We start from the raw sequence: 13,985 nt of genomic DNA, 5'->3' as shown, positions 1-13,985 counted from the left end.
GCTGGGCGGGGCGGAGGTGGCCGGAAATGGCCTCGGGCTCCTGCCGGGGCGGGGCCGGGGCGGGGCCGGGGCGGGGCCGGGGCGGGTCCCGGGAGGGTTGGCGGGGCGGCGGCGTGGGGGTGGTTGGTTTGGAGCTTGGTGAAAAACGAGGTGGGTTTTTACATCAAAAACTAATGATGTAATGTATGGTGATTAACATAACAAAAAATAAAATAAAATAAAAAACGAGGTCGGTTTTGAAATCTGGTGTATAGGCAGAGGCTATGACTTTGTGACCCTTGGCGCTGCTGGAAACCTCTGTGGGTTTTTGCTTTCTATTTTTCCCACCAGTGTCATGCCTTTTTGAAGCAGCTTTTGTTACTCTTCATAGATTATTATGTGAGGCAACAACAACAGCAATAACGATGACAGAACGTTTTGAGCTCTTATTAGGTGTCAGGCAGTGTGCTAAGATGTGTTAGTGTTGGATTTCAGTTTTATCTGTAAAGTGGTGACAACATGCATGCTACAAGGTTACTTTGAGGTATACAAAGGCAGTGAAAGCAGCATACGTTTCCAGAGTGCAAGTGAAGGGGCGCCTGGGTGGCTCAGTCGTTAAGCGTCTGCCCTCGGCTCAGGTTATGATCCCAGGGTCCTGGGATCGAGACCCCCCGTGGAGCCCCCCCCCCCCCCGTGGAGCCCCGCGTGGAGCCCTTTGTGTTCCCTCTCTCACTGTATCTCTCTCTGTCAAATCAATACATATAATCTTTAAAAAAAAAGTGCAAGTGAAAAGACAATTCATAGAATGAGACAAAATATATGTAATCCTTTATGTCTGATAAAGGATTAATGTCCCAAATATATAAAAAACTACAACACAACACAACAAAAAACACAGTGATTCAAAAATGGGCAATGGACTTGAATAGACATTCCTCCAAGGAAGATATACAAATGGCCAATAAGCACATGAAAAGATGCTCAATGACACTAACCATTAGGGAAATGCAAATCGAAACTGCAATGAAATTATACCTCACATCCTTTCGGAAGTCTATTATCAAAAAAATGGAAAATAAGTGTTGGTGAGGAGGAGAGATAAGGAACCCTTGGGCATTGCTGATGGGATTGTAAAACAGTGCAGCACTTTGGGAAAATTTTGGTGGTTCCTCATATAGTTAAACACAGAATTACCATATGACACAGCAATTCCGCTTCTGGGTATACACCACAAAGAATTGAAGGCAGGGATTCAAAGAGATACTTGTACACCAATGTTCATAACAATATTATTCATAATAGCCAAAAAGGGGAAACAACCCAAAATGTGCACTGACAAATGAATGGATAAACAAAATGTGGTATATACATTGACTATTATTTAGCCTTAAAAAGGCTGAAATTCTAATACATGCCACAACATGGATAAACCTTGAAAACATTATGTTATGTGAAAAAAGCCAGACACGAAAGGACAAATATTGCATGATTCCACTTATATGTGATACCAAAATAGGCAAATTCATAGGGATAGAAAAGAGGAATAGAGGTTACCAGGGGCTGGGGGAAGGGAAGAATGGGGAATTATTGTTTAATGAGTACAGAGGTTAAGATGATGAAAAAAGTTCTTGAAATGGTTGGTGGTGATGGTTGCACAGCATTGTGAATATACTTAATGCCACTGAATAGTACACTTAAAATGTTTAAAATGGTAAATTTCCTGTTATGTATACTTCACCACACACGTATACACACACAGAGCTCTGTGCAATCTTTGAATGCCTGTCTTCTTCCAGCATTATACTAGTTTCTGAAGATACATTAGTAAAAAATACACAAGTCTTTTCCTTCCTGGACCTTACAGTCTGGTGACCGTGTAACACCATTTAAAATCAATGGGAACAAAATGGATCATTCAAAAAATAGTTCTGGAATGGTTGGGTAGCTATGCGGTGTGAAAGTTAGTCAATATGTTAGGCCTTTACATTAAAATTAATTCAAGATGGATCATTCATTTAAATGTATAAAATGAAACCATAAAAATGTTAGATTCATAGGAAAACTTTTTTTAAAGATTTTATTTATTTATTTCACAGAGAGACACAGCGAGAGAGGGAACACAAGCAGGGAGAGTGGGAGAGGGAGAAGCAGGCTTCCTGCTGAGCAGGGAGCCTGATGTAGGGCTCGATCCCAGGACCCTGGGATCATGACCTGAGCCAAAGAGAGATGCTTAACTGACTGAGCCACCCAGGCGCCCCTAAAAGAATAATCTTAAATTGGGGAAGACCTTTCTAAATAGGAAACAACCTAGAAGCCATAAAAGACCAGTGAATTCTACTATATGCAGATAAATAAAATGTACATAGAAAACCGATCATCATCGGGCGCCTGGGCGGCTCAGTTGGTTAAGCGACTGCCTTCGGCTCAAGTCATGATCCTGGAGTCCCGGAATCGAGTCCCACATCGGGCTCCCTGCTCGGCGGGGAGTCTGCTTCTCCCTCTGACCCTCTTCCCTCTCGTGCTTTCTCTCTCTCTCTCTGAAATAAATAAATAAAATAAAAAAAAAGAGTCTAAAAAAAAAGAAAACCAATCATCATCAAGTCAAAGAACAAATACCAAAATTGGAATAATATCTGCAACTAATATCACAAACAAAAGATCTAGTTTCCCACATATGTAAAGGGCTGTTGCAAGTCAATAAGAAAAAGATAAAAGGATATGATCCTATTATCATGAGAAGGAAAAACCCATGGTTCACTTCCATTTTTAATAAGGAAAATGTAAATTAAAACTACACTGAGATGCCATTTTTAACTTATCAGATTAGCAAAGTTCAAAAAGTAGGGAGTAAAAGGCACTCTCAGTTATTGTTATCGGGAGTAAACACTGGTCCATCCTCCATGAAGTGCAATTTGGCAATATTTAATAAAATTACAAGTGCAAATACATTATGGCTTCCAAATCTCATTTATTTGTATTTGTTATGAATCGTCATAAGTATGTTCAAAATGACGTTTGTCAGAAGTAAACCCATGGAACTTTAAAAAACTATAAAAAGGAGACATAGGAGAAATCGTCATGACCTTGAGTTTGTCAAAGATTTCTTAGGCATGACATCAAAAGCACAATCCATAAAAAAAAAGGGTAAAATGGACTTCATCAAAATTAAAAATTTTTGTGCTTCAAAAGTCACCATGAAGAGAATGAAAAGACAAGCCACAGACTGGTAGATATATTTGTAAATCATATATGTAATAAAGGACTTGTATTCAAAATATAGAACTCTTTCAATTCAACAGTAAGACAAAGAAACAACCCAAATTAAAAAAAAAAAAAGATTTAAAATAGACGTTTCACTAAAGATATAAGAATGGCGGACAAGCACATGAAAAGATATTCAACAACATTAATCATTAGGGAAATGCAAATTAAAGGTACACTAAGATACCATTTTATACCTAAAAGAATCGGCTATACTAAAAAAACAAAGTAACAAATATTGGTGAAGATGTGGAGAAACAGAAACCCTCATCCATTGCTAGTGGGAATGTAAAATGGTACAGGGGATTTCTTAAAAAGTTAAACATAAATTTGCCATACAACACAGCAATTCTTCACTCCCAGGTATCAATCCCAGAGAAATGTAGACATGGGGTGCACACAAAGATTAGCATGATCTTTGACATGAGAATGTCCAGCACATTTTATAATTAACAGCATATTGTATAATTCTATTTATATGAAATGTGTAGAAAAGGCAACTCTGACAGAAGAGAGATTAGTGGTTGCCTGGGGCTGAGAGTGGGAACAGGGAATGACTGCAAACAGCAGAAATCTTAAGAGGGTAATGGAAATGTTCTAATGATTGTGTTGATTGCACAGCTGGGTAAATTTTGTAAAACTTACTGAGAACAGGAGAAATTGCTTAAAATGAGTGAATTTTATAGCATGTAATTTATACCTCAATACAATTATTTTTAAAATGACATTTATACAACGTTAGTCATTGCAGCATTGTAAGAGCAAAATATTGGCAGTAATATTTTGTCCATTAATAGAGGACTGATTAAATAAATCATAGTCTGTGCAATGTGGTTGCATTAAAAAAAAAAGGCACTCCTTTACTTACTGGTATGAAATCTTAAGTTTTATTAGGTGAAAAGTGCAAGATGTATAGTATGGTACCATTTGTGTGAATAATAGGGAAGGGAAGAATAATGTGTACTTAAGAGTCTGCTTATAGAAAAAAAAGAGAGAGTTTGCTTACGTATGCCTAGAATACCTCTGATTTATAATACCTTATATACCTAATAAAGATACAAAAGAAACTAGTATATTGTTTGTCTCTGGAAAAGACAACTGAATGGCTGGGGATGGAGGTGGAAGGAGACCTTCATTGTATATTTGAACCATGTAAATTATGACTTATACAGAAGGTAAATAAAAATTAGAACTTTAAAAGAAGTAACATTCAAATAGAGGGGGTTATTTGACCTTTTCAGTTTTCTTTCACGGAAAAATTACCTCCCAATAGGCGGCGCTCCTGCAACACCATACATATTTTTACTTTACTTTTAGTTTATTTATTTTGAGAAAAATCCAAATTTGCCCTTGATGGGCTTTTCTTCTCTATTTGTCACCTTTGGGAAACTTGAATCTAGATTTAGGGCTGACCGTCTCTTTGCTAGGAGTGCTCCAAAACGTATTGCCATGTTTCTGAGAACCATTCAAAGGGAGAACACCTGGATTGAAAAAAGAAAAATTGGAATTGGTTCAGAAAACCAAATAATGCTTGGGTCCTGTTTTCCTGATTGAAACTTGATTGATTGAATCAGAACTTCTGACTGATTGACTGGTTGATCAAAAGGTTAATTATAGGTCAGTGGTTCGTAAAGAATGCTGATTTTGCCCCAGAGGAGACACTTGAAATATCTGGAGATATTTTTGATTGTTACAACTGGGGATACTACTGGGATCTGGCGGATTGAGGCCGGATATGCTGCTAAAAACCCTCCAATGCACAGGACAGTCCCTTCATGACAAGGAACTATCAGTCACCCACCCTCTCCTAAGCGTATAGCTGTTTGGAAAAAGGAGATAGACTTGGCAACAGATGGGAAGGCAGGTAAAGGAAAGGTTTTTTTTTTTTTTCCTTTGAGAGAGTGAGCACCGGTGAGGGAGGGGGAGGGGGAGGGGTAGGGGAGGGAGGGGCGGGGAGAGAATCTTAAGCAGGTTCCGTGCTGAGCACAGAGCTCACTGCGGGGCTCAATCTCGCAACCCTGAGATCATGACCTGAGCTGAAATCAAGAATCAGACACTCACCCTACTGAGCCACCCAGGCGCCCCAGGAAAGGTAATTTCTTAGAATTGGTGTAGAAGGACACACCTACTTTGAGTCCTGAGTTCAATTTTTCCTCAATCGCTTTCCTTCAAGGTGGCCGTATTGGTCATTTTCCCGATCTCTCAGGGGCTAGAAAGGACAGCACAGTCATAAACTCACTTTCCCTCCTCCTCTGTGAACTAATTTGATGCATATTTATTGAATGCTTTTCATGTGCAAGGCTTTGGAGTGGGTGCTTCACTGTCCTGGCGGTGGAAAGAGGACAAGGAGGGTGGAGGCTCTGTGTACAGTTTTTCTGTGTGTCCCTCTCTCTGTGTTCTTCAGCTTTTTCTCACTGGATCCTGACCTCAATCTCTCTCACTCTTTCTCTTCATTTCATCCATTCTACCCAAAGTGTAACTATGTAATCATCTAGTATGCCCTAAGCAGTTCCTTATCTGTATAGTATCCTCTGAATAACTTGTCCCCCATCCCCCAATTGTACTACTAATTATAGCGATGTCTCTTTCATCCCCCCTTCCCTTACCTGGTAAAGCTGGTCATTGGACAACAGAGTCTGCTTGTCTGAAGCTACAAAAAAAATAAAATACGCAAGGTAGAATGGTTAAGAAATTGGGTTATATTCACACACCGGAGCACTACATAGCAATAAGAGTGAAATACATCTACATAAAACAAGGGGGAAAGATCTCACAGGCATGTTTTTTTGAGTAACGGAGGCACACACACAAGAGTACTTCTGGAGTCCATTGACATAAGGAGTGAAAACAGGCAAAATTAATCAACGTTCTTAGAAGTCAGGCTAGTATTCGCTTTGGGGGTTAGGTACAGGCTGGAATTGACCACAAGGGGGACATCTAGGGTGTGGGTAATATTCTCTTTCTTAAACTGGGTGTTGGATTCATGGATGTGTTTGCTTGTTTAGCTGTATGCTTGTCATTCATGCATGTTTCTCTCTGCAGGTTTTAGTTCAGGTAAAGAGTTTTTTTTTTTTAAAAATCAGAGGAATCGGAGGAAAATCAGAGGGAGGTGGATCTCGAGACAGGTAATTATGCTGTGGACACACCAGTGTCCTTTTCACCCGATTGGGCTAGATGGCAATACATGCCCACCTCATCTCTTCTATTGGGTCTATTTGGTAGGAAGGAAACTCAGGGTCCCAGGTGGTCTCATCTCTTACTGAGGAACATTCTTTTACCTCTTGACTGGCGAACTCCATCCTGTCCAGCAATGAAGTAAACCCCGACAGCAAGGAAAGAAATGCTGATGATTTCAGCGAAGACAAAGCTGGATACAGTGCCTACATTCAGTTCAATGCAGTTCTGACACACTGTGGGGAAAGGGAGGGACAATCCTCCGTCAGGGTGTGAAAGTGGTTCTTCTGAATCTTTTACTCTTGCCTACACATGCTAATGCCACCATTTGGGCTAGCAGATTCCTCTCTCTGTGCAAGGTATGGTAAGGGAATTGCCTGGGAAGATCCCTGGACTAAGAATGCAATACACTTGATATCCCTCTGTCCCCCAGGCATCCTAGGGAAGCCTATATAGTCTGACCACCAGGAACTATGTCAAATAGAAGGAAGATCAGATCCCTTTCTCCGTGGTCAGCTGCCTTCTACATTTCATTGCTGCTCACCTTATAATCCCCTCTCTCTCCCTGAGGTACCCCAACTCAGTTTATATAGTTAGCTGACTGCTCCAATCCATGAAGGCCTATCCAAAATTAAACCAGGCTTTACAGGACCAGTTATGCTTTTCCAAGAAGATGGGGGAGCTGTCTTGTTACATTCAAAAAGAGGCATGCTGAGATTAAGAGAACGAGAACCACTGAGTGTCTCTTCCCACACTCACCAGGGATAGGAAGCCAAGCCCACCAGAACAGCAGTACTGCTTAATTGGACAACAACAACAACAAAAAACCGAAGGGGATTACATACTTCTGTAATAGACTTGGAGTGGTTTTGAAATATTCTTTGATCCTTGACATTGATATATCCCTTGAGGGTCCTCGATACTGCTTCCCAGATCAAATTTGTTTTTATGCGAGGAAGTAGTTGCCTTCCCGTCTTTAAACCATATGACATTTGTGTCTTGTGAGTCACAAATCAGAAATACCGAACCATCTTCTTGATAGCCATCTACTTTTACCACAGGAACTTCTGAAAAGGGAAAAGCCACCGTCTGTTAAGGATCTCTCGTCTGAAATTTTCCCTGCCCCAAGGTATCACAACAAGACCATTGTAGTGGTGGTTCTCAAACTTTAATGTGCACGTGGACCACATGGGGAATTTGCTGAGAATTTCAGATTCTATTTAGTAGTTCTGGGAAGGAGATGAAATGGGGCATTTCTAACATGATGCCAATGGTGTTGGCTCATGGGTCCCACTTTGAATAGTACCTAGCTGCTGGGGTCCTGTTTCTACTCCAAGAACTAGAGAGTTAATTGTTTGGCTACAGGAAAGGTGCCCAAAAAGGTCATGACTGGCCACCCATTTGGTTGGCAATGAGAGGTTTGCTATTATCACTTATCATCCCATCCCTTCTGTCACTCAGTCCTATAGGACTATTAGCATAGGAACCATATTTCCGTAGGTTTTCTCAGTGTTTGAGGATGTAAAGAAGCCATTCACCCTACCTTGTTTCTCCTGGGCTGTAGTACCTGTAGAGACAGAAGAGAGACAGAGAGGATCAGCTGGGCATAGAGTTGTCCAAATGCCCTGAGGTATCATTTCCTTGGTCATTTGAGGCCAAGATAGATTAGATATCCTAGTCTCGGAGAGTGGATAGTATCTATACTTACTTCCCTGGGTTGTAGCCTAAATCACCAAATTGAATTCAGGGTGTTGTATAATAAAGAATTTGTCTGGTCTTTGTCATGGATTCCTAAGAGGGAGTTTCTAAACCCTTGGAATTTCATGAGTGATAGGAGTGTCTTTTTTATTCTTGGTGGGCTTTTTTTTTTTTTTTAAGATTTATTTATTTATTTGAGAAAAAGCACGAGAGAGCACATGAGGGGGAGAGGGGTTGAAGGAGAGGGAGAGAGAGAGAAGCAGACTCCCTGCTGAGTACGGAGCCCCATTCACCCTGAGATCATGATACGAGCCAAAATCAAAAGTTGGATGCTCAACGGACTGAGACACTCAGGTGCCCCTTGGTGGGCTTTTGGACCATACATGAATTTATGTTACGAGATGACTCAGGATGGGGCTGGTCAAGGCCCATGTAATCTGGGAATTTGAGCCCTGGGAGGGGAAAGGAGCTGGAGATCGAGTCCAGTCACATGGCCAATAATTCAATTATACCTATGTCATGAAACCCCAATAAAACCTCAGTGGAGGGGCACCTGGGTGGCTCAGTTGGTTAAGTGTCTGCCTTCAACTCAGGTCATGATCCCAGGGTCCTGGGATCGAGCCCTGCATTGGGCCCCCTTCTCAGTGGGGAATCTGCTTCTCCCTCTCCCTCTGCCTGCCACTCCCCCTGCTCGTTCTCTCTCTCTCTGTCAAATAAATAAGTAAAATCTTAAAAAAAAAAAAACTCAGTGGAGGGGCCCCTGGGTGGCTCAGTTGGTTGAATATCTAACTCTTGGTTTCAGCTCAGGTAATGATCTCTGGGTGGTGAGATCAAGCCCCGTGTTGGACTTTGTGCCGGGCGCAGAGCCTGCTTGAGATTCTCACCCTCTCTCTCTCTGCCCTTCCCCTGCTCCCTCTTTCTCTTAAAAAAAAAAAAAAAAAAGTCAAGAAAAAAAAAAAAACCTCAGTGGAGCTTCCTGGTTGGTGAATGCATCAATATACCAGGAGGGTGATATATTCTGATTCCACAGGGAGAGGGCACAGGAGGTCTGTGTTCAGGGCCCTCTCAGACCTCCCTTATGCGTCTCTTCATTTGGAAAATCCTGATTTTATTTTATTTTACTTTATTTTATTTTTAAAGATTTTATTTATTTGACAGAGAGAGCACAAGCAGAAGGAGAGAGAGGGAGAAGCAGGCTCCCTGCTGAGCAAGGAGCCGGATGTGGGACTCGATCGCAGGACCCTCGGATCATGACCCGGGCCGAAGGCAGCCACTTAACCGACTGAGCCACCCAGGCGTCCCCTGATTTTATTTTTTATAATTAAACTGTAATAATAAAGGGGTGCCTGGATGGCTCAGTCATTAAGCGTCTGCCTTCAGCTCAGGTCATGGTCCCGGAGTTCTGGGATTGAGCCCCGCGTCGGGCTCCCTGCTCAGCAAAGAGCTTGCCTCTCCTTCTGCCCCTCAGCCTGCTCGTGCTCTCTCTCTCTCTCAAATAAATAAGTAGGTAAATAAATAAATAAGTCTTAAAAAAAATCTGAACTGTAATAGTAAATATGGCACTTTCCCGAGTTTTGTGAGTTGTTCTAACAAATTGTCAAATCTGGGAACCCTCCAGATTTGTACCCAGTTTGTCAGAAGTGTAGGTGGTATAGGAACCTCTGAACTTGTACCTGGAATTTAAAGTGAGGGCATTCTTGTTGGGCACAGTGCCCTTGACCTGTGGGGTCTGATGTTAACTCCAGAGGGTTAGCATCAGAACTATGCTGCAATATACATAAAGGTATTGCCTGTTACAGTCTAGAATGCTCTCTTTTTTAGCAACTAAAGCTCTGGCAAAAAGTGGGTTTACACTAACTAAAGACTTCTAGAATCCTCAGCCTTGGTGATCCATTTTTTGTAGGAACCTTGGACATCCTAGGGGAGGTAGCTATTCGATAGCCCTCAAATCTGTCTCAAAACTCAGAGTAGTAGAATTGCATTGGTCGACGTACTACAGAGAACTAGCACCGGAATTCAGCTCAAACTGGATCGAATGCAGACATTTACCATGCATGTAAGCATGGTACCTGGCATGATTAAGCGATGTGAAAAGACAAGAGTGGTGATACAAAGAACTAACTCGCTGCTTCCAAAGAGTTTACAATGAAGTAGGAAAAATAAACACACGTGTAATTAATATAACAGAACTTAGAAATTATCTTTAGTACTCATGTGAATGCATTTGAAAGGGGCTAGAAGCTATTAATGTTGCCCCAGGGTCAGGGACAGGGAAAACTTAACAGAGAAGATGACATTTGGTTGGGCCTTGAATGATTAGGTAGTCACCGGACAGAGAAAGGCATCCTGGGGATAAAGAATAGTTGGGCAGACACAGGTTTGGAAAAGGACAGAGAGGTAGTGTGTCTAGAGGGGGAGTGTGTGATGGGGACAGATGAAGCATGAATCAAAGTACGAAGGGAAAAAAAAGTGTGATGGAAACAGTTGGAAGGAGTCAGTTGTTTTAGAACCTCTTGCAGGACTGAACCGATTATTTTTTTTTTAAAGATTTTATTTATTTATTTGAGAGAGAGAGAATGAGAGATAGCACGAGAGGGAAGAGGGTCAGAGGGAGAAGCAGACTCCCTGCCGAGCAGGGAGCCCGATGCGGGACTCGATCCCAGGACTCCAGGATCATGACCTGAGCCGAAGGCAGTGGCTTAACCGACTGAGCCACCCAGGCGCCCAGGACTGAACTGATTATTAATAGTACCTAGCATAGTGTTTGGAACATGGTAGGAGCTTTATGTTTGTTGAATGAGTGCATGAATGAATGAATGAGTGAATTAAAAAAAAAAAAGTCAAGGCAAAGAGTTAAGCAGATTTCTCACCAGCGGTTCTCCCTGACCACCTGATCACCATGGGAGGAACAAAGAGGCTCCTCGTTCTAACTGATTCTATAGGAGAGAGGGTCCAACTGATTGCTGACACCCTTTAATTTTGCTTCTCTGAGTCTTCTTTCTTTTTAGGATTTGAGGGCTCATGTATCCAAATTTCCTAGGTTGACTTGTAAGAGGACAGAGCCCACAGGAAGGAGGCATCCTCCAAGTTCACACAGCTCATAGGTGGCTGAGCTGGACCCAGAGCTCAGGTTTCTGTTGCTCTTTTTGCTATATCTATCTGCCTCACACAGGCTTTCAGCCCTGTCCCTCCACCTGTGTGGTCTTTAGTGGCTCTTTTCCTATTTCCTGCAGAAATCATTCTAAACTCTCACTATCCTCCTCAAGTCCCCCACTCAGCGATCACCCAGCTCAGTTTCAGCAAGTGACATCATCTGCCACTTAGGTCATTGAGAACACAGATGCTGTAATGACCCTCTCCAGCTTCCTGCCCATCTACACGCCTACCCACGGCCAAAGCCATTTGCACTTCATTTCTCCTCATCTCAGAGGGTAAGTTTGCCTTCTCCTCTGTGTCCTTGACCCCACTCTTGACTCCATCCTTTCAACATCAAGTCCAGGAATTACTCTCTATGTTTTCCTTTAGCCTAGAAATGTGCTCACATTTCTCTCACACTCAAAAATATTTCATCTTGGATCCTATTTCCTTTTCTACTTACCCTCAAACTCTCTTCTCTTCTCATCCAAACGTCTTTAAAAATAGTCTATACTGGGTGCACTTTATCACCTGCCCTCACCTTCTACACATTTCTATTCAGTTTCCACTCATACTACCCCATTGAAAGTGTTATAAATCATCCATGGCCTTTATTTTGCCAAATCCCACAGGCTTAAACTTTTAAATATATTCTTCTATCAGCAGGCCGTCTCTATAATATTTCATTATTGGCGATCCTTTCCTTCTGGAAGCTTTCTACTCCCTTGGTTTCTATGGTATTGCACTCATCTAATTAACCCAGCTCTTTGATCGTCCTTTACCTCTTTTCTGAGATGTTTTTCTCTAACTACCCTTTAAAGGATAATCTCCTCTCAGTTCAATCCTCAGCCCCTCTTCCTCACATCTCATGTAGTACTTGTATGATTTCAACAACTTTCGTGGTTTTAGCTTCCCCCAGTGTGTGGAGAACCATCTCTAGTCCAGATTCCAGACATCGACCCAGTTCATCCACTTCCTGTTGTTTATTTCCAACAGAATATTCGCACAGGCATCCTATATTGCACCTGATACTCAGTCTGGTGACACTGAAGCTTATTTCTCCAATTAGACTATAAGCTCACTAGGACAGAAGCTTTTTATTCATCCTTATATCCTCCTAGCCTACCATGTAATAGGATCTCACTCATATTTGTTGACCAGTTGACCAACTGACCAACTGAGTGAGTGAATGCCTTATAGGTCTCCTCCTAACTCCAGCTCTGAGTTAAGGAACACATACTTTTTCTTTTCAGGTTCCTGGCCTGTGTCCTTTTGGGCTACAAGCAACCTAAGATGGCGGCATCCGGGTCCTCCCTCTAGCCAGTAAAGTCCTCTGTTTTCATTTCTTAAGAGACAAGGACCCCAGCTCTCCCATGGGACACTGCTTCTCTCTAGCACAGAACAATAAGAGGCTTCATTTTTGCCCTTCCTTCTCAGAATTCTAGTGCGACAGCTGAGGTAGCCTTGGGGTTAGAGATCCCAATGGCCTTCCTCTCCCGGTAATGATCTCTTCCCCTGAGCCTTTCCCCGGACTGCCACAACCGCGTACCTTGAAGAAGAGTGACAGCTAAGATGAGGCCAGCCAGATACTTCCCCGGCTCCATGTCAGTCTCTGCCTTTCCCCCCCGAAGAAGCACTAAGCAACTTCCAGCAGCCAGCCTGCCTTAGAGCAGCTAGTCTGGCCCCGCCCAGCATCATTCAGGCTGGGGCCCCTGAGAGAAGGCACAAATCCGGAGCCACCCCCCCCTACTTCAAATGTGGGCAGCGAGGGGCCTCAGCGAGGCTGCAGGTGCATATGTATCTTGCTTTCTGTGAAGGAGTAGAGAATGGGAGGTGGTGGGAGGGAAAGGGAGAGAGTGATGGATCCCCATCTCGGAGACAGCTTGCAGAGAGAAACCCCTTGGGTTCTGGGTAGGAGATGGCTTGGGCCCATTTCTTCATGAGAGGGGTAAACATCTCTGCCACCACTGGTTGCTAGGACGTCAGCTGGTTGTTGCTTGTCACTAGAACTAATGAATTTAAGTGAGAACACTCATGTGTGCAGGCCTGGAGCTCTGAGCAGAAAACCACCACAGTCCAGGCCCTTGTTCGGGAATTTTTCACTGCTCTTTTGAGACATGATCATCAAAAATGTGCCTGCCTGGACAAGAATAGGTAGGACAATTGCAAAGAGATAAGCCCTACATTTCCAGGGGCCAGAGCCTGAGCTGAGTTTCCAGGATCTTAGGCCCCTGTCTTCCTCAGCCGGTCCATCAGTGAGTCAACAAAAATCTACAGACCTCTCGTTATGTGCCAGGCACAAGCCAGGTGGTGGAGCTACAGAAGGCAGCAAGATATATGCTATCTCTGCCCTCAGGTAAATTACAGTCCAACTCCAGGGGTGTACGGAGTTTGGATCCCCATAGGCCACAGGGGAGAAAAGTCCACTTGTCTCCTGGGGAGGCTCAATCATACTCTGCCTGTGAGTCAATCATACTGTTATTAATAACTATCTCTTATTGAGCAAATGTGATATATCTCACGCACCAGGCAAACTTTTTGTCCGAATCCTTATTGGGATACTGAGGAAATTAGGCTCCGAAAAATTCCATAACTAGCCCAGGGCCAGTGGGTAGGCAGTATTGGAGCTGGGATTCAAATGTCTGGTTTGGGGGGCTCCAAAGCCCAACCTCTCACTGGTAAGAAGCTACTTAGTCTGGTGTCCCAGGCTGCCCAGGGAGGACCTTGGGCAGGGTCCC

The 13,985-nt window shown here is 42.9% G+C and overlaps 1 protein-coding gene across 2 annotated transcripts; it reads right to left on the bottom strand.

Moving 5' to 3' along the window:
• Positions 1–4,539: 4,539 nt before the first annotated feature.
• CD3G (CD3g molecule) lies at positions 4,540–12,930 on the bottom strand. 2 transcript variants are annotated; one of them, XM_027579637.1, is made up of 7 exons: positions 12,797–12,930; positions 7,958–7,981; positions 7,260–7,481; positions 6,519–6,650; positions 5,847–5,890; positions 5,366–5,449; positions 4,540–4,721 (listed from the first exon to the last, which is right to left on the bottom strand). In XM_027579637.1, the coding sequence occupies exons 1-6, from the start codon at positions 12,849–12,851 to the stop codon at positions 5,384–5,386; spliced, it is 543 nt and encodes a 180-aa protein (XP_027435438.1). In that variant the 5' UTR covers positions 12,852–12,930; the 3' UTR covers positions 4,540–4,721; positions 5,366–5,383. The 2 variants fall into 2 exon arrangements, with proteins under 2 accessions (XP_027435438.1, XP_027435439.1); XM_027579638.1 differs by having other exon boundaries at positions 5,370–5,449.
• Positions 12,931–13,985: the final 1,055 nt, after the last annotated feature.

Source organism: Zalophus californianus, chromosome 11, assembly GCF_009762305.2.
Source record: "Zalophus californianus isolate mZalCal1 chromosome 11, mZalCal1.pri.v2, whole genome shotgun sequence".
NCBI lineage: Eukaryota > Metazoa > Chordata > Mammalia > Carnivora > Otariidae > Zalophus > Zalophus californianus.
This window is presented reverse-complemented; position numbering and strand designations above follow the sequence as displayed.